At 40.1% G+C, this 20712-nt stretch overlaps 1 protein-coding gene across 2 annotated transcripts in view; it reads right to left on the minus strand.

Moving 5' to 3' along the window:
• Positions 1–20712, minus strand: part of LOC134574932 (alpha-2-macroglobulin-like protein 1) — a 113264-nt gene that overhangs the window by 10376 nt on the left and 82176 nt on the right. For both annotated transcript variants that reach the window (XM_063433999.1, XM_063433998.1), the window contains exons 24-30: positions 19730–19906; positions 11698–11773; positions 10628–10784; positions 9341–9415; positions 8064–8226; positions 5218–5390; positions 3949–4164 (exon numbers count right to left, since the gene is read on the minus strand). In XM_063433999.1, the coding sequence (XP_063290069.1) occupies positions 3949–4164; positions 5218–5390; positions 8064–8226; positions 9341–9415; positions 10628–10784; positions 11698–11773; positions 19730–19906 (1037 nt within the window). The remainder of the gene's footprint in view (positions 1–3948; positions 4165–5217; positions 5391–8063; positions 8227–9340; positions 9416–10627; positions 10785–11697; positions 11774–19729; positions 19907–20712) is intronic.

The following is a 20712-nucleotide window of genomic DNA, read 5'->3' on the forward strand; positions in this document are numbered from 1 at the left end:
GTCATGACCTAGTCTGACCGATAATGCCCTTACGTAATATATGAATTTTGCCGTCATTAGGGGTTTATCGGAAATTGTGAGTAGGGGTGAGTAGCTTTGTTTGTCTCTGAGGGAAAGGCAGAAAGTATCCAGGACTGTCACTGGACACCACTTATTATGGGTCGGGAAGTACTGGATCTCTGTAGGAGGTCCCAACGGATTTGTTTTAGAGTGTCTTAGAAGCAGTATGTAGTGGTCACCCACTTTTTGCAGATCCCTAATTCTGATGTAGCTCGTATTTACAGACAGACTATGTACTGTGAACTCATTGGGCCTTAAGAACCCGTAGAAAGCTATGTACATAGCTGTTTTGAGTACACAGTTAGTGGGGGTCGGCTCGGGTTTGATGGCTGCCGTGGGGTGCTGTTCGAAGAATGCCTGAAAGTTGGAGCGAGAGAGAGCGTCAGCAGCAATGTTTTCCTGACCTGGTATGTGCATGCAAACCAAGTGGAAGTTGTGAGTTGCTGCCAGCCAAGTGAGTCTCCTCATGAGTCTCATGATGACTAGGGATGCGGATCTGCCTTTATTTATGATTTTGCATGTAGCTTCATTGTCAGATAGGCATTTAACTGCTTTGCCCTCCCACAATGAACCCCACATGTGTGCGGCTGCCACTATAGGGTAAAGTTCGAAAAGTGAGGACGTGGTGTTAAATGCCTGTAATGTTGAGGTTTCGGAAGGCCATGAGTCACAGAATCACTGGTTGTTGTATATGGCCGTGAACCCTGTGTGGGCTGCTGCGTCGGTCCATATGACTGGGGAATCTGCATCGAGTGGGGGTATGAACATCGATCTCCCATTCCAGGAAGCAAGAAATCTGCCCCACATGAGTAAGTCTGCTTTGGCGTTATCATCGATGTGAATGTGAGTATTGTCGTGGGGGGTCTCTGTTAGGAGGTGTAGCAAGCGTGAAATGAATGCCCTACCCTGTGGTATAATTCGGATAGCGAAGTTTAGTGAGCCAAGGAGAGATTGTAGCTCTTTGCGGGAGCAACTGTTTTTTCTAATGAAGCATGTGATCTCGTTAGATATATGGTAAACCTTCTCATCTGGTAGACTTGCCACCATAGCTGTGGAGTCGAGATGAATCCCTTAGAAGGTTAGGGCTGTAGCGGGACCTATCGTCTTTTCCCTTGATAGAGGTACTCCTAGTGTGGAGAACAGTGCAGCGGTTTTATCTATACTGTGGGGTGTACAGTTAGGTTCCTCTAACGTGAGGAAGTCATCCAGGTAGTGAATTGCTACTGGGCAAGCATACACATTTAGGAGTAGCCAGCACAGTGTTTCTGTTAACGTGTCGAACAGTTTGAGACTGCTTTTGGCCCTAAACGTCAGATGCGTGGCGAAGTAGTACTGGCCCTTCCATTTGACTCTGTGTAAATGCCACAGGGATGTATGGGTAGCAACTTGAAAGCGTTAGTGATATCGTTTTTTTCCCAGCCCGGTGCCTTTACCTGCTTTCAAGATCACCCCCATGGCGTTGTCCACTGTGGCATATTGTAGTGAAAATTCACTGGATGGTATTAACGAGTTAATGCTAGGAACCACAGATGAATGAGGCGCTGATAGGTCAATGATCATACGTTTTTTATTATTAATTAGGTTGACATCTTTACCTTCTAAGATATCTTTTTTAATAGCCTGGGGCACTAAGTGGGCAGGCGTGATGATGTGTGTAGGTGTAGGTGCTGGGTTGGGGTTTGAGCTGTTACCCGGGTTAGGCAAAGTCTGTGGTAGCATGGAGGGGATAGCAGCTGGGGTGATAATGGCCACTTGATTTTCAAGTTTCTCTAGTCTCTCATTGATGAGGTTGACTGAAGAGAGAAGAGCGGACATTGTGGCCTGAAGTCCAGGTGTGCTTCCGTCGATGGCCTGCGTGCTGGTGCCTGGTCGTGGAGTGTCAGGGTTAGCGTTCAGGAGGCGGTATAGTTCCGCTTTGCGGGCCGTGGCTGGGTATGGTATGCCTCATCTCCTGAGTTCTGCTGCGATCTTGGGTATGGTCCAGGAGCGTAGGGACCCTGGACTAGCCGTCTCCACATTATCCACTGGGGTACTAGGTCTAGTTGGGCTGGAGATTCTGGCTGGGGTGCTGGGTAGGGAGATATCCTCGGTTATGTCAAAAGCGTTTGACATACTATAACGTGAATAAGTACATAATTGTTAGGGGATATTGATTTGCTTGGGGGGGGGTGAATATTATTAGAAAAATTTTAACTTTTTTTGGGGGAGTGAATTTCCTTGAGGTGAAGGAGTGATTGGGGCGTGCGTACGTGTCTATGGTGAGTTTGCCCGTGGTGTCGTTGGGTGAAGCAAACTTAGTTTATGAGGTCGTATGAGCGTGACGACGTGCGGCCTGGGGGTGAAGTATGAAACGAAGTGGAGGTGTCGTGCCTCGGTGGTGAGCGATGGATTTAACCACTGAATATGGACGTGACTAGGAAACGTGATTGAGCGGCCGTTGTGTGGCCTTTTTTAAGCTGTTGGTCTGTCAGGTGCATGTCTGACAGGGTGCTTACTAAATGGGGGGGGGGGGGTAGATGGGAAAAAGAAACCGGATACTTACTTTGGATTTAGCGATTTGCGCACAAGCCTTGAATTACTGGATGGTGTTAATGTTTCCAGACTGTTATAACACGTGGTTGCCTGAGATGGCTTAGAGACCTATTAAGAGGGACAGTTAAAATCTATGTAATAAGTTGTTTTTTTTATTTATTTATTTTATTTTTATTATTTGACGTACGTAATAGTGCCGTGTGGGAATGTATAACCTGCGCGTAACTTGTCCGGTGGGTACGAGTTGCAGTTTGCGGATTTGTGCGTCATTCTGGAGAGCCTAATTAATTAATTAATTAGAGTAAATATGTGCGTGTGATATTGATCTTGCATTGACAGGATTCTTCTTTTACTTACCTATGTATTGGTGCGGTACGGAATGATTTGATATCCTTTGTTAGGGTTTGCCTAAAATACAAGTATGGGAATTGTTTTTTTAAAACAGAAATGTCTTTTTTTTTGTGTGTGTCCCTTTAAATACCATTCCCTCTCCCTCCCTGGCTCCCTCCCTGCCTTCCTTTTAAGTAGAGTATGTGTTTGTGGTCGAATACTATTTGTTATTTATTGATTTATTTATTTATTTCCTGGCTTTGGCTGTTACTGATGGAAGTGAAGGTTTGAGCAGAACTTTTGGGGGGGGGGGGGTGGTTCGGCGTTCGGCACTTGTGAATGTGTGCTTGCCAGCCCCCCCACTCCCCTGACTTGTGGACTGTGCGGTATAATCGGGGGGGGGGGGGCTGGCTTTTGACGTTTGCATGTGCTAGCCAGCCCCTCCGTTCCCCTGACAGGCGGATTGTGCGGAAGAAACGGGGCGTAGGGGGGGCTGGCTCTGGTGATTGAGTGGTTTTGCCAGCCCCTCCGCTCCCCCTAACTGTGTGACCAGAAGTAACCGCGGCGTGGGAATGCCGGCGACAAGGACCTGGCGGAAGCCCAGTAGCTGCCCGGATTTACCCGTGGACCGGGTGCCGGACCTGCCTGCGGCTGGCTGACTGCCGGTGGGGAGGGGACCCTCCGTTCGTCGGGATGGTATGCTGGGTGTAATAGGAGTAGCTGCTGGACTTGATGCTTGCTGGACCGGATGCTGCTAGACCGGTTCCGGAAGTGGACGCAGTGGAGTCTGGGTCAATCTCGGCCCTGATTAGGGGTAGGTCTGAGTATAAATAGGCCGGTTAACCCTTCCCACAACTACAGGCTCCGCCTTAACATTTGTCAAAATAAATACTTGTTTAAATATTTTTTGAACCAATTTTTCTTGCATTAATTTATTTGTATGCAAAGATATATTTTAACAGATCGAGATAAAACGTAATTCATATGGCACAATGGTATGTGCATATGCAAAGCCTCTTCACTTACTTGCAAATATATGCAGGAACTACCTGTGACTGTCACTGTGTACTCTCCACGAACATCTGGCAGGGCTGCTTTCTGCTGAAGTATGTTCGAACTTTTGTCCACAATAAACTTTTCCTGAAACCCTGAAAGGGTTTGAACATTCACATATGTGTCCCCTCTTGGAACAAATGTAGATTTTGCATATCCAGACATCGCTTGGAAAGCCACAACAGTGTCCTGTTGAAAAAAAAAAAAAATAACAATGAAAAAAAAAATGGAAATAAATAAATAGATAAGAAAATAAATATTTTTTTTTCTTATTATGTCACACATACAATGACTATTATTGTGCAAAGTACCACTTCATCCATAACTTTGAATCTGTCTTTTTAGGGCTTTAGTTATGATATAGATCATAGGAAAATGATGGAGTAACACTTTCTGTACCTGATGCTATGAATACAAGGTGATATGCTACATCAGTTAGAATTTACAGGTAGTCAGATGTAATCAAATAACATTATAATAATAACAAGTAACAGTATATTCGTGGTTTGTAAAGCAATTAGATTGTAATAATATATATAATAGTAACATGGTGTACCAAAACTGCTAGAAATAAATCAACGGTTGGCACATATGTGGATTTATAAACCAATAAATACTATAATTATCAGAGCATACATTATTTTTCATTCATTATTTGTAATATACACAAAAATAAAAAAATATATAATGTTTTGTTAGATTGGAACATTTCAAAGATTATGAAAAGGAGTTTTTATAAACATTGATTGCAGTGTCTGTTATTGCACATAATTAGTTAAAAAAATAAAAACAAATAATGTTGTAATCACTAGACATCTTGCCTTTACAAATAAGAGTCCCTTCAACTATACTTTTCCGAACATGTGATTTATTTTTAACGTAGGAATCATCCACTGGACTAACCTAACAAAAAAAATGGGTATCCTGATTAAATAATCCAATTATTGGGGTCTAAATGCTTAGGCCAGGCAAACTTGAAATGGTAGATTTAATTTCTAATTACAGTCTCCAATCTTAGAGTGCTATATAACTGTCCAATTATGAAGATATATTAAATATATCTCCATAAATAAGATGCTTCATATATCCTCTCCAGCATTTCCTCAGTTTCAGAATAACTGTGCTCCCTTTCCTTTCAGTATGTTTCAGCAAAATATTCAAATAATACTACACACATAGATAGACAGACAGATAAATAGATAGATAGATAGATAGATAGATAGAACAGAATTAGTTGAGTACCTGAGTTGAAGAGAAGCCACCATTTACATTTTGTTGTTGTAATATCCAATTCATGATTTTTGTGGCTTCCTCAATTTCCTTAGAGCGTTGCTCCAGTAAAGCCAGAAGAATATAAGAACTAATCTCAATGTTTCCACTGCGAGAGTCCTCTATTTCCCAATGCTTAAATAAATCTAAAATTGAAAAATCATTGAATATCATCATGCAACACTTAACAAAACAAACAGTATCAAATATACTATATTTATCATCGAATTTATATTTTAATTAATGCCAACATTTTACATCTGTTCAATATTTTTGGAAAGATTAACAAGTAAGATGGTTTTATTATTTATTTAATTAAATAAGAGAGTATATATTTTTTCTATTTTGAAAAGAAACAGTTTACACTTAGCAAGCCTTTCTAATTAAATTGAATAATCCTATATAAAATATGTAAAATTGTAAAAAATAAGATATTTTATTTACAATAAGTAGAATTTGGTTTAGTGTTATATGCAACTTTTACCAATATCATCCTAAAGAAAAAAAAGGATAGACTGCCTTAAATCTTGGCCACCTAAGAATTGTTGAGCCATGTGCAACATGGCTCAAGTTTGGTTAAACACCAACAGTGAATCTACTACACATCAAGCATCTTACAATTTCTTTGAGTTTTCCAAGAGTATTTTACATAAATGTCTATGTGAACCACTGACCAAGCAAGGTAGGTAAGTAAGGTATTTTCTGGTGGCCTCTCGAAAATTTCTGAAGTCATATTGGTTTGTTTGTCTTCCCCACTAATTCATTTTGGCCTTTCTTATCAACCTTTTTTTAAGTCATTACTCTTTCTTTCCCCTTACTAGGTTTACTGTTTTTGTTCTCTTATTCCATATAGTCTAGTTTTCCCTTTTATGTCCCTTCTTTTCATCACTCACCCTTCTTATCAACATTTTGGTTTCTGACATTCACTCTCCCTTTTAACATTAGTCTCTCTGCTTTAAAGTGGCACTGTCATGCCGAACTTACCTTTCCCCAATCGATTCATCTTTTCTTCCTCTCTCAGGATCTGTTCTTCATTTCTTCCTGTCTGCTCTAGTTTTCTTTATAACATAAGACAAAGTAGGGGCTATTTTGTCTCATGGAGGTTTTCTACGCCTGACCATCTCTGACCAGCAGAGGAGCAAAGTGTGCTCCATTTCCTATGGTCAGAGAAATTTTCCCACAATTCTTACCTTTTCTCTGTGATGCTTCCTCTCAGTATTCCGGAACATCCTGTCATTTTACACAGAACGCCGGCGAAACTATTGAATTTCATAATAACAGAATGAGAACAGTTTCTTGATTCATGTTATGACGCAATTCAAGACTTTGTTCGGATTGGAATTTTATCAGAATGAATGAAACTCCGATCCTATTCATGCTGCGGCTACATCTTGCCCCTAGCCCATCGTCCTCAAGCCGCTAGTTACCACCCAAATAAAATTAAATGAATCCCTACCTACCCCCTCACCCTAAAAATAGTGAGGAGGAAGACAATAAAACTAAATACCTGAAAAAAAATCAGACTTACCATTAGAAGTCTTCTTTTTTTCTAAAACCTTATTTTTTCAACCCCCAGAAAAGGCCAAATAAAAAAAACATAATACCTGTCGAACTTAAAACCTGAGCAAATAAACAAAACAAAACAATGCTAATAAATAATCCATCTTCACCCGGCGAGGGCACGGCACAGACTGAGCTCTGTAGGGCAGGGAAAGGCTTAGAAAGTCTTCCCACACCCTGTAATTTGACTCAGAGCACAAGTCAATCAGTTGGCTTGGAATTGACTTGACTTGATTGACTATCATGGTCATTGAGGGCCCCCACCCGCCACTCATGGGTGGGGATCGGGGGAAGGACAATAGGTCCCCCATTTTCATTTAGGGCCCCCACCTGCCGCTCATGGCTGGGGGCTGGGGGGAGGACAATAGGTCCCCACTATTTTAATTTAGAGCCGCCACCTGCCGCACATGGGTGGGGTCCAGGGGGAGAGGACAATAGTTCCCTCCATTGTCATTTAGGACCCCCACCTGCTACTCATGGGTGGGGGCCAGCCCATAGGTCCCTGCTGTCATTTTCATTTAGCGCCACAACGTGCCGCTCATGGCTGGGGGCCAAGGGGGAACCTATGTCCCCCATTTAATTGAATAGTCCCCACTAACGGGCCATGGGTGGTGGCTCAAGGGGGGACACTATGCCCCCTGCTAGTTAATAGATGCCCCACCATGGGGCCATTTGTTGGAAGGGTTTTCTTTTTTTTACAACAGTGAGCAGCTATAGGCTGTTCATCTGACATTTCTACTTATTCCTTTGTCTTTCTGACGTTTAGTGTTTAACTGGGCATGCGCTATCTAGTGTGGGCAGATGACGTGTCCCACAGGGATTAAAGATTTAAAAAGAGGTAATATGGGGGGGCTTAGAGGCATTTGAGGGTGACTAGGGGGTCAATTAGATGTAGTGGAGTCTGGAGGGGGTTAAAAAAAACTGGATCAGGCCACAGTGAAGCTTTAACTCTTTTTGTGCCGAGCTCAAAACCTTTTCAGCTGGTGTATGTCTCTACATAATTATAATAATAATAACAACAACGTATTTAACATTCAGATTACTGTGGTTTTCAAGTACATCCTGGGGATGTTACTATTACCCAATTTCATGGTACTCATTTTATCTAACTCAAAAGAATGAAGGGCTGAGTCAACCCTGCCAGGGTTTGAACCTGTAACCCCCATGGGTTGAACAGATTTGATTGATGATGCATTAGCTCACTGAGCTATCTCACCAGACAAATGTGTTTTATTCATATAGTAGGGTGATTTACTCACCTGATTTTGTAGCCTTCTTCTCTAGATCTTCCAACACAAGTTGTCGTAGACCATTGTCTCCCGAAAGAGAAAAGACATATGCCAAAAGAGATTCAGTATATGTGTTGTTAACTCGTTCTGCTCCTTTTCTTAAACAGCTCAAGGCATTCACAATAACACCATCCTACAGAAAATATTGAGCAATGAACATGATAGAACACCTTCTCAAAGAGACAAATATAACCCTCTATGATAAAAGATACATTCCTACTAATAGTCAAAGTTAATCTTTCACATGAAAAAAAAATCTAAATAACAACAAACATAGTATACCAATACATTTTGTTTTATCCTTTATTTTGAAAAAAATCATCCTAGCAAAAAATGATTTGCTTGTTGATTTATTAATTTCACTATAATCAATGCATCATGTTTTTAATTCAAGATCACCGTTTCTTCTGGTTAAGAAAAATAAATAAAGACATTGCATAAAATACATAGCAAGCTTGAGTTTGGTCCATTGTAGCGGTGGAAAGTTGTCACAGAAAGGTCACGTTAGACTTTTTCATAGATTCATGGGATTTGATGGAAAAACATTCTGAAGGGCAGACTAGTGAAGGTGATTATGAGCTTACTCCCTTAACCCCTTCAGTCTGTTTTGGTGTGATATGTGTTGAGTGCCATGATCTTTAAATGATGAGCAGGCATTGTGTTATCACCACATTTTGGTCTTATTGTCCTATGTGTTGTTTTTAATAAATGTCCTAACATTTTTGTAAGCTCTCAATGTTTTTTTTATTATATTATATGCTTACATTGATCACAAATTAAAAGGGCCATGATATCAACTGAAGGGTGGTCAAATAAGTACATTCATATTCATATATGAATACTTGACATATCCTGGAAATATCTTTCCCTCCACAGGAGAAACCTTTGTTTTCGCATGTGGTGTTCAATTTCTGCAGTGGTGGTATTATGGACAACAATTGGTTTGTAGCTCATAGTTGTCCAGAAAGGCAGTTGTGCGCAACAAATGAATCACAACTTTTTGTTTTAACAGGAAAGTTCGAGAATGCTAAAACATTTTTTTAAAGTGCTCTCTCACTCTTTTAACAATACACTTTAGATTAGTGAAGCAGCTATTTACCTGAATATACCTCTCACGTAGTGGGAGTGCAATGCAATTTGCAATATAACATATGCAAATAATATTATAGTACATTTACACAAACTTAATCTAAAATGATAAGTTTATTCACTAGCTACACCATTACAAGCTAGGATTGTCAACTCACTTCCGTTATGTTTCCGCTTTCCATCAGAGCTATAGTAACAAAGGCTGTAAATGTTATTTCACGAGTTTCCTCATCCTGAAATGAGCAACAGAGAATTAAATGTTACCAAATGGACAAAGTTACCAAATGGAATTTCAAAGTTAAGGTTAAAATAGCTGAAGTGGAAGTTTAGCAGACTTAGATAATTTTTCCAGTGGGCCTATTTTGGCCTTAACCCCCTAAGGACACATGACATGTCTGACATGTCATGATTCCATTTCATTCCAGAAGTTTGGTCCTTAAGGGGTTAAATTTGAAATTTCTTTTGAATTTACTGTGCATTCTAACTTTAGTAAATAACCCTGTATTTTGTGTAAGATTAGCTTAAGGGAACATTATAGGGACAAGAACACAAGCATGTATTCCAGACACTATAGTGTTAAAACCACCATCTAGCCCCCTGCCCCCCTTGCCTCCCCTAAGTATAGTAAAATCTTACCTTTATTCCAGTATGCTGCTGCTGGCTCTGCCCCTGATCTGCATCCTTGGCTGATAACATCAGAAGTGATGATCTGAGCCAATCACTATGCTTTCCCATTGGATTGGCTGATATTGTCAAGGATGCAGAGCCAGCAAAAGCCAAACATAGCCCTAGCCAATGAGCAGCTCATCATAGAGATGCATTGAATCAATGCATCTCTATGAGTAAAGTTCAGTGTCTCCATGCAGAGGGTGGAATACTGCATATCAGTGCTGCACAATGTGTAGCACTGCCACAGGAAGAACCTCTAGTAACCATCTGAGGTGTGGCCAGTGGAGGTATCCATAGGCTGTAATGTAAACACCATCTTTTCCACGAAAATACACTGTTTACTGTAAAAAGCCTAAGGGACTGATTATACTCACCAGAACAAATACAATAGGCTGTAGTTGTTCTGGTGATTATATAGTGTCCCTTTAACAAGCAGCAAGTTGAAAATAAAAGCCCTTTAACAAGCAGCAACTTGAAAGAGCAGGTCATTTGGGTTGACTGAATGATACTGTTTTATTCCCTTAGTTGTTGAATTGAGTTTAAACCGGGTCTGTGTCTTCTTAGTCTAATACTGGATCTGCAAATATCCCATCTTGAATGTGGAATATGAAATCATGCATTTAGTGGACTATGCTACAAGCTATCTGATCGATTTTGATAGTAATCTGGGTGTCAAAAACAGATTTGTATATTGGGAGATCTTGCCACGAATAGAATAGTGTTTTTTATTAGTACAATATTTATTAGTAGAATAAGATTAGAGAAGATGAAATTGCCTGTATTCGGTTGTTATAATAATTTCCAGATATGTTGAAGCAGCCATTAGGCAACTGTAGACTACTCAGCCTTTTCACGGAGTCCTGAATGATCTTCTCATCTATGTAGATAAAATTCTGTGCCTGACTCAAACATTTCACCACAAAGGCTGTGAGCCTGTAAGAGAATGAGAAGAGTTATAACACAACATTCCAATGATCTAATATTTTCAATATCAATTCCACAGGTGTAACAGGAAGGATGCATATTGAAGTATTAATGAAGACAGGAACATATAAAACTACATTTTGTCAAAATGGCCTTAATCATGTATTAAGGCCATTGCGCCAAAACATATTTTTATGTGTTCCTGTTTTCATTAAAATGTCAATATACATCTTTCCTGTTGCACATGTAGACTTTACATTGAGTAATATTACCTGGAGTTTGTGGGTCTCCACCACAGAGTACCAGCAGGTACGGTGGTTCCCATAACTATCCCCAGGAGTGCCGCACCACTTTGTTTATGCTAAATGATCTAGTGTTTAATATGTCAAAATAGTACTATGTGAATATGAGAGGAGGATATTGCAGTAAAGGTGAGATGAACTTTTAATGTTCCTGACTATCCCATGATGCCCATTTAACCCCTTAAGGACACAATTTGTAGAATAAAAGGGAATTGTGACGAAATATTTCCGTCATGTGTCCTTAAGGGGTTAATGGATGACACAGCAGCATGGGAATTTTTAATCGTATCTACCCATTAATCTTAACATTACACAGAAGGTAAAAGTGTTAAATTATAGATAATTTTTGATATGTGTGTAAATTGAGCAGGGTTATTACTCAGTAGCTCATCTAGGCTGGAGCTCCAAGAACGGTGTTGAAAGGCCCCAAGTCTAATATTATTGCTCCAAGTCTCCTGTGATATTGAGGAAGAAATAGCACAATCAATAATGTAATGTGTGACAATGCCACTTTAATATGTATTTGGAGTCAATTATACAGCACATTGTGGGGTTATTGTTGTGGGTATACATAGTTCTGCATGTTCATGAGGTTGCAGGTGATAAAATTTTATGCATACCAGTCATTTCCATTTTCTCCAGAAAATATGCTGTAGGAGCCCTTTTCAGCTTGGAATGTGAGCTGTTTCTGGTACCCTGCAGAAAAAATATGTGATGATTAAACATCTATCTATATATTTATCGAAATCTAGAACTATTTAATGTCTTTGGTTCTATTGGCCATTTCATATTTTATATAAGTTAACCCTCCCACCCAGTCCTTGTTTTGACACCCAAAATATTAATGCATTTATATCATCTTCATTGATCTTCATTGGCCATCTGTATGGGTTTTTTACATTTAAATGACCACAACACACCCATAAATCACATTTAGTTTTAGAGTGTATGCTTTTTTTTTCATTTTTCAATTTTCAAAAAGTAGAGTTTCAAAAGAAATGAACAAGTTATTAAGTAACCTAGTTATCCCCACCAGGCTGTCAATCATTGCATGCTAAAGTTAGTTGTTCCCTGCCCTACTCATCATTGTTGGTTTGTTAACGTAAAGGGACACTATAGTCACCTGAACAACTTTATCTTAATAAAGCAGATTTGGTGTATAGAACATGCCCCTGTAGCCTCACTGCTCAATCCTCTGCCAATTAGGAGTTAAATCCCTTTGTTTATGAACCCTAGCCACACCTCCCTGCATGTGACTTGCACAGCCTTCCATAAACACTTCCTGTAAAGAGAGCCCTATTTAGGCTTTTATTGCAAGTTCTGTTTAATTAAGATTTTTGTATCCCCTGCTATGTTAATAGCTTGCTAGACCCTGCAAGAGCCTCCTGTATGTGATTAAAGTTCAATTTAGAGATTGAGATACAATTATTTAAGGTTAATTACATCTGTTTGAAAGTGAAACCCATTTTTTTTTCATATCATCAAAATCAAAATTTCAAATCATAGCCAGGGGAGGTGTGGCTAGGGCTGCTTAAATAGAAACAAAGTGATTTAACAGTGAATTAAGCAGTGCAATCAGACCAGAACACTGCTCAGAGGCCCGCTTACCCCACCCCACCCCACCCCACCCGAAGCTCCTTACTACATTTATAGATAAAATCTCACACACAACTTTAGATTAGACATGACAGCTGCAAACATTGCCAATAATCAGCACACTTCTTCATTCCCTTAACCCCTAACGTCTGCTCATTCTGCTTTCCTCAAAGTGCCTACTCATAGGCGCAATGCTCTATCTTCTCCTCTTCTCCTTTTCTGTCATCTCCCTTTAGCATCAAAATATCTACTTACACCCACTTCCCTCAACAACACAATTACATTAACATTAATCCCTCTCTGCTTCACTCCCCCCTTCTCTCATCTCAAGCCCTGCACTCATTTCTCTATTCTCTCTCTCTCCTGCTCTAACTCAATGTCATCCTACTCATATAAATCCCATTCACACCTCCTGTCACTATCTCTCCTCCTACTTCTAGCAGCTGGTGATGTGTCACCCAACCCAGGGCCCTTCACATCGTCTGCTCACACTAAGACAACCAGAAACCACACGAACCTCATCCACATACCTTGCAGTTTATTGTCCTTTACCAACATTCAGTGTGCACTCTGGAACGCTTGTTCAATCTGTAGTAATATTAAATCAACAGCTATACACAACCTTGTCATCTCTAACTCACTCACAATACTGGCACTCACTGAGACCTGGCTGTCCCCCTCTGATATCGCTACATAGAAACATAGACATAGAAACATAGAAACATAGAATGTGACGGCAGATAAGAACCATTCGGCCCATCTAGTCTGCCCAGTTTTCTAAATACTTTCATTAGTCCCTGGCCTTATCTTATAGTTAGGATAGCCTTATGCCTATCCCACGCATGCTTAAACTCCTTTACTGTGTTAACCTCTACCACTTCAGCTGGAAGGCTATTCCATGCATCCACTACCCTCTCAGTAAAGTAATACTTCCTGATATTATTTTTAAACCTTTGTCCCTCTAATTTAAGACTATGTCCTCTTGTTGTGGTAGTTTTTCTTCTTTTAAATATAGTCTCCTCCTTTACTGTGTTGATTCCCTTTATGAATTTAAATGTTTCTATCATATCCCCCCTGTCTCGTCTTTCCTCCATGCTATACATGTTAAGATCCTTTAACCTTTCCTGGTAAGTTTTATCCTGCAATCCATGAACCAGTTTAGTAGCCCTTCTTTGAACTCTCTCTAAGGTATCAATATCCTTCTGAAGATAGGGTCTCCAGTACTGTGTACAGTACTCCAAGTGAGGTCTCACCAGTGTTCTGTACAATGGCATGAGCACTTCCCTCTTTCTACTGCTAATACCTCTCCCTATACAACCAAGCATTCTGCTAGCATTTCCTGCTGCTCTATTACATTGTCTGCCTACCTTTAAGTCATCAGAAATAATCACCCCTAAATCCCTTTCCTCAGATGTTGAGGTTAGGACTCTATCAAATATTCTGTACTCTGCCCTTGGGTTTTTACGTCCAAGATGCATTATCTTGCACTTATCCACATTAAATGTCAGTTGCCACAACTCTGACCATTTTTCTAGTTTACCTAAATCCTTTTCCATTTGGCTTATCCCTCCTGGAACATCAACCCTGTTACATATCTTAGTATCATCCGCAAAAAGACACACCTTACCATCAAGACCTTCTGCAATATCACTAATAAAAATATTAAAGAGAATGGGTCCAAGTACAGATCCCTGAGGTACCCCACTGGTGACAAGCCCAAGCTTCGAATATACTCCATTGACTACAACCCTCTGTTGCCTGTCACTCAGCCACTGCCTTACCCATTCAACAATATTGGAATCCAAACTCAAAGATTGTAGTTTGTTGATAAGCCTTCTATGTGCAACAGTGTCAAAAGCCTTACTGAAATCGAGGTAAGCAATGTCTAATGCACCACCCTGATCTATAATTTTAGTTACCCAATCAAAAAAATCAATAAGATTAGTTTGGCATGATCTCCCTGAAGTAAACCCATGTTGTCTCTGATCTTGAAATCCATGTGTTTTTAGATGTTCAACAATCCTATCCTTTAACATGGTTTCCATCACTTTCCCCACTACTGAAGTTAGGCTTACTGGCCTATAGTTGCCCGACTCCTCCCTATTACCTTTCTTGTGAATGGGCACAACATTCGCTAACTTCCAATCTTCTGGGACTACTCCTATTATCAATGATTGGTTAAATAAATCTGTTAATGGTTTTGCTAGTACACCACTAAGCTCTTTTAATAGCTTTGGGTGTATTCCATCAGGTCCCATTGACTTATTTGTCTTTACTTTTGACAGTTGAAATAGAACCTCTTCCTCTGTAAACTCACGTGTAATAAATGACTCATTTATCCTTTTTCTTAACTGAGGTCCCTTTCCTTCATTTTCATCTGTAAATACCGAACAAAAATATTCATTGAGGCAGTCAGCTAGACCTTTATCCTCATCTACATACCTTCCTTCTTTTGTTTTTAATCTAACTAATCCTTGTTTTACTTTTCTTTTCTCATTTATGTATCTAAAAAAGGTTTTGTCCCCCTTTTTTACTGACTGTGCTATTTTCTCTTCTGTGTGTGATTTGGAAGCTCTTATAACTTGATTAGCCTCTTTCTGCCTAATCTTATAGGTCATTCTGTCTTCCTCACTCTGGGTTTTTTTATAATTACTAAATGCTAACTTTTTGTTTTTTACTATTTTGGCTACATCTGTGGAGTACCACAGTGGTTTCTTGAATTTTTTGCTTTTACTGACAAGCCTAATGCAATTTTCTGTTGCCTTCAGTAGTGCAACTTTTAAATAATCCCATTTCTTTTGGACTCCATTTAAATTGCTCCAGTCTGATAATGACTCCTTTACACATATTCTAATTTTGGAAAAGTCTGTTTTTCTAAAGTCTAAAACTTTTGTTTTTGTGTGGTGTGACTCAGTCACTGTTCTTATATTAAACCACACTGACTGATGATCACTGGATCCTAAACTTTCACCTACAGTAATATCTGATACCAAATCTCCATTTGTTAACACTAAATCTAGTATGGCCTCTTTACGAGTTGGCTCCTCAACGACTTGTTTTAGAGACAATCCCAGTAGGGAGTTTAGAATATGTGTGCTCCTGGCACAAGTAGCTATTTTTGTTTTCCAATTTACATCAGGAAGATTAAAGTCACCCATGATGATAACTTCCCCCTTCATTGTAATTTTAGCTATTTCTTCAACTAGTAGATTATCTAACTCTTCAATTTGTCCTGGGGGCCTATAAATCACACCTACACGAGTTACTGTGTGATTACCAAATTCTAAAGTAACCCAAACTGACTCTATGTTCGCCTCACTAACCTTTATTAGGCTAGATTTTATGCTATTCTTTACATACAGGGCCACCCCTCCCCCTTTCTTGCCTTCCCTGTCTTTTCTATATAAAGAGTACCCTGTTATTGCTATGTCCCAGTCATTTTTCTCATTATACCATGTCTCAGTAACAGCGACTAAATCTACACTATCAGTTGCCATTATTGCCACAAGTTCATGGATCTTATTCCCTAAACTGCGAGCATTTGTAGACATGACTCTAAGCTTATCATTTTTTAACACACTTGCTACAGGCACCTTCTGTCCTTGTTTTGGGGGACAATTGGATTGATGTTTTATCACCCTTTTGCCCCCCCCCTCCTAGTTTAAATACATCCTAGCAAAACCTCTTAACTGCTCACTGAGAACATTTGTTCCCTTTTGAGAAAGATGCAAACCATCTTTTTTGTACAGTTTATTTCCATTCCAAACAGAGCTACCATGAGCAATAAAGCCAAATCCTTGCTCCCGACACCATTCACCAAGCCACAAGTTAAAGTCCCTAATACGCATCCGCCTGTCATTCTGAGTGTTATGCACAGGCAGAACTTCAGAGAATGACAATGTGGAAGCAACCTGCCGTATATCATTGGCAAAAACACTAAAAACTTCCTTAACCTCTGAAACCTCATTGCAAGCCAAGTCATTTGTCCCTAAATGGACAAGTACATCCAATTCCCCTTCCTGCTTTGCTTGCTTAACAATATTACAGATACGTCTCCTGTCTCTGTGAGCAGTAGCTCCGGGAAGACACCTCACAAGACCACCATTGTCCATCTCCACACCTCTTATGATGGAATCCCCCACCAACAACTGCTTTCTATTAAGCCTCACCATAGTCTTCAAGCCTCTCTGCACAACACCACTAGCCTCAGTGCCTCTCTGCACAACACCACTAGCCTCAATGCCTCTCTTCACAACACCACTAGCCTCAATGCCTCTCTTCACAACACCACTAGCCTCAGTGCCTCTCTTCACAACACCACTAGCCTCAGTGCCTCTCTGCACAACACCACTAGCCTCAGTGCCTCTCTGCACAACACCACTAGCCTCAGTGCCTCTCTGCACAACACCACTAGCCTCAGTGCTACTCCCCGTTCTTTATGTTTTGGTGGACTACAATTCTCCCACACTCCCAGACTCGACTGTAAAAGAGGCGGAGTAGGCAATGTACCTTTCGACCAATCTTACCTGCCCCTGCCCTTTCCTTAACTTCCTTATAAGTTCACACTGTCCGCCTTTTTAAGCCCACTTCTTTAATAATTGCCATCATCTATCGCCCCCCGGTCATCCTAGGCTATTCACTGAACACTTTTCTTCCTGGCTACCCCACTTTCTCTCCTCTAGCACTCCCTCCCTCATACTTGAGGACTTTAACATCCCAATCAACAACCTTAACTGCCCTGATGCCCCTTGTCTGCTCTCTGTAACCTCCTCCTTTGGCCTAACGCAGTTGTCTAATTCAGCAACTCATACAACAGGAAACACTCTTGACCTCATCTTCACCAATCTCTGTACCACCTCTAATCTCTCCACTGTTCCGTTTCCTTTGTCTGACCACCATCTGCTAACATTTGACATCAGCATACTCGGTACCCAAATTTCACCACCCTCAACTTTCCAATCTCACAGAAACCTCAACTGCCTTGATCTCCAGCATTTCTCCACCAAACTCTCCTTTTACCCATCTCAAGTCTAACTTGCCCTAACTCTGCAACCTCACTTTACAACTCAACTCTCTCCTCTCAACTCGACATCATGGCACCTCCTACAATTAAATGCAGTAAGCTCCCCCAATTACAACCCTGGCACACCAAGCTGACCCGTTACCTCCAAAAATGTTCTAGAACTGCTGAACGCTGCTGGAGAAAGTCTTACTTTGCATCTGACTTCCTCCACTATAGAAACATAGAAACATAGAATGTGACGGCAGATAAGAACCATTCGGCCCATCTAGTCTCCAGTGGACTTTTATCAGTTTATTTATTTAGTTTATTTTGTCACTGGACTTTTATCAGTTTATTTATTTGGTTTATTTTGTACACTGGACTTTTATCAGTTTATTTATTTAGTTTATTTTGTTCACTGGACTTTTATCAGTTAATTTTGTACACTGGACTTTTATCAGTTTATTTATTTAGTTTATTTTGTTAAGTTGTTTTATTCAATTTTTTTCGGCTTTCCTATTTTGTCTGCTGACTGGAAGGACATTTTTGAAACTTCACAGTCCATTCAGAGACTTCCTACTGACAAGCTGAATTTTACCAATATCTTGTGAGTGCATTCTATAATAAATGTTATACATTTTATTTTATTGGTGCACTATGTTTTGTGTCTCTCTGTTTCAAATCCCTTTTAAGAAAGAAAGAGAAGAGGATTGAATTCTTTCCATCTTTAATATTTTATATGCCTGCAGTCCAAGACCATTTTGTGAGTGCATTTTTACCTAGCACTTTGTATGGTGACATTGATTCTACACCATTACCTGCTATTTCTCTCTTTTTACATTTTTAGATTGTATTTTTGTGTTTGTATGTAAAGGAGACCAAGGGATCTTCTTACAATATATTCCTCCATTAGGGTAAATTGTATTTTAATTTTTTAACCCTTTCCCACTGTGGTGAACACGTGTGTTATTCATTTGTGTATATAAGTCCCTACATAATGCTTCTCCAACCTGCCTATCCTCCCTAAAACACAAGTATGTCTCGCCGAGGCCCTTACGCTCTGCAAAAGACCTATGTATATCCTCTGTCCCTACTCCCACCTCTAATGCTCGCCTCCAGGATATTTCCAGGGCTGCACCTCATTTGTGGACCTCCCTTCCCATCTCTGTAAGACTTTCACCCATTCTCCACTCACTTCTTCAAGAAAGCATATCAATTAAACTGTTAGCAGGTTTTTATCCCACACCCCCCATTACTCCTCTCCTGCAACTGTCAAAAATTACCTACTAAGCCCCTACTTTTACCCATTGTGTTACTATACCCCACTCCCTCTAGAATGTAAGCTCATTGAGCAGGGCCCTCCACCTCTCTGTTCCTGTACGTCCAGTTGTCTGGTTACAATTACATGTCTGCTAGTCCACCCATTGTACAGCGCTACGGAATCTGATGGCGCTATATAAATAATAAAATAATAATAATAATCAGCCAGTTATGTTACTTCCTGTTTGTTTAGCTCAGTCGCTCAGACTATTGCCCAGAGCACCTGTCTTGCAAAGCCTTCTCATTGAAAATCTGCATTAGGAAATCTGTTATTGGACTGCCACAGAAAGTCTGCAGCTTTTGTGATCTTTTTTAAATATTTCCCCAATTAAATAGTGCATAATTAAATGCATGCATCTTTTCATTATTGGTATATCTGCTGGAATTTTCTTTTTTATTTGTATTTGGGCAGTAGAGTGTCCCTTTAAGTAAACAAATGCTGTATTATAAAACTGGTCATTTATACTAAAAGATTACTATAAAAAGTGAAATAAATATAGATATCTGGTTACATTCTGTTTACAATTGTTTTAACTTTATGTAAAATCACTTGTAACTAGGAAATTTTAAAATACTTTACTTTTTCATGGCCTATAGAAAATAAAAACAGTCTTCTTTCTTTTGACCCTTATCAAGAGATCACCTTTCCAAATGGCATGGCACATCTGTCCCATTCTCACAATCAAATCATCTATTTTCACAGTGCCCTCATCAACATAATAAGGTTTACTCACCTACAGTCAGATGATTCAAAAGCCTGTTTTCTATCTCAGGTGTTAGTCGCTTGGTGTTGTTAAGATACTGTAGAATGTGTAGACTCACAGCAGCTCGTGCCATATTCTGTTCACCACATCCAGTGGGGAGCTCAATGATGTCATCAACATTAGCAATAGCATTATTGAGGATGTCACCTGACAAAATGTCCATACAAGACAGTGATCATAAGGGGGGAATAAGCATGCTAAGCATAATAAAATCACCAAATCACATCCCAATAAATGATGCATGACCATGTTTTCTCTGATATCTTCCAAATAATCCCTTCCTCAACCCATAATTGCACACATTTCAAATTTTTATGAATATCTGTTTCAGATGTGGCTCCTTAGTAGCTGCTCCCTCCCCCAATGTTTAAAGCCCAATGTTTTTTAGATGCATGTTATAGAAAGTATCTTCTTGAATTTATGAGTAGAAGTAAAAATTAGGATAAGCTAAAGGCTTTAAGGACCACTATAGGCACCCAGACCACTTCAGCTTAATGAAGTGGTCTGGGTGCCTGGTCCAGCTAGGTTTAACCCTTTTTGTTGTAAACATAGCAGTTTCAGAGAAACTGATATGTTTACCTATGGGTTAACCTAGCCTCTAGTGGCTGTCTCATTGACAGCTGCTAGAGGCGCTTCCGCGCTTCTCACTGTGATTTTCACAGTGAGAAGACGCTTGCGTCCATAGGAATGCATTGAGTATACTTTCCTATGGACTGGCTGAATGCGCGTGTGGCTGTTGCCGCACATGTGCATTCAGCCGATGACGGAAGAAGAGGGAGGAGAGTCCCATCGCCGAGGGAGAACGGCGATGAAAAAAAGGTAAGGGATTAACCCCTTCCTCCCCCTTTAACGCCACGGGAGTGGGACCCTGAGGGTGGGGGCACCCTAACGGCACTATAGTGCCAGGAAAACAAGTATGTTTTCCTGGCACTATAGTGGTCCTTTAATGTAAG

This window comes from Pelobates fuscus, chromosome 10 (genome assembly GCF_036172605.1).
Source record: "Pelobates fuscus isolate aPelFus1 chromosome 10, aPelFus1.pri, whole genome shotgun sequence".
Classification (NCBI taxonomy): domain Eukaryota; kingdom Metazoa; phylum Chordata; class Amphibia; order Anura; family Pelobatidae; genus Pelobates; species Pelobates fuscus.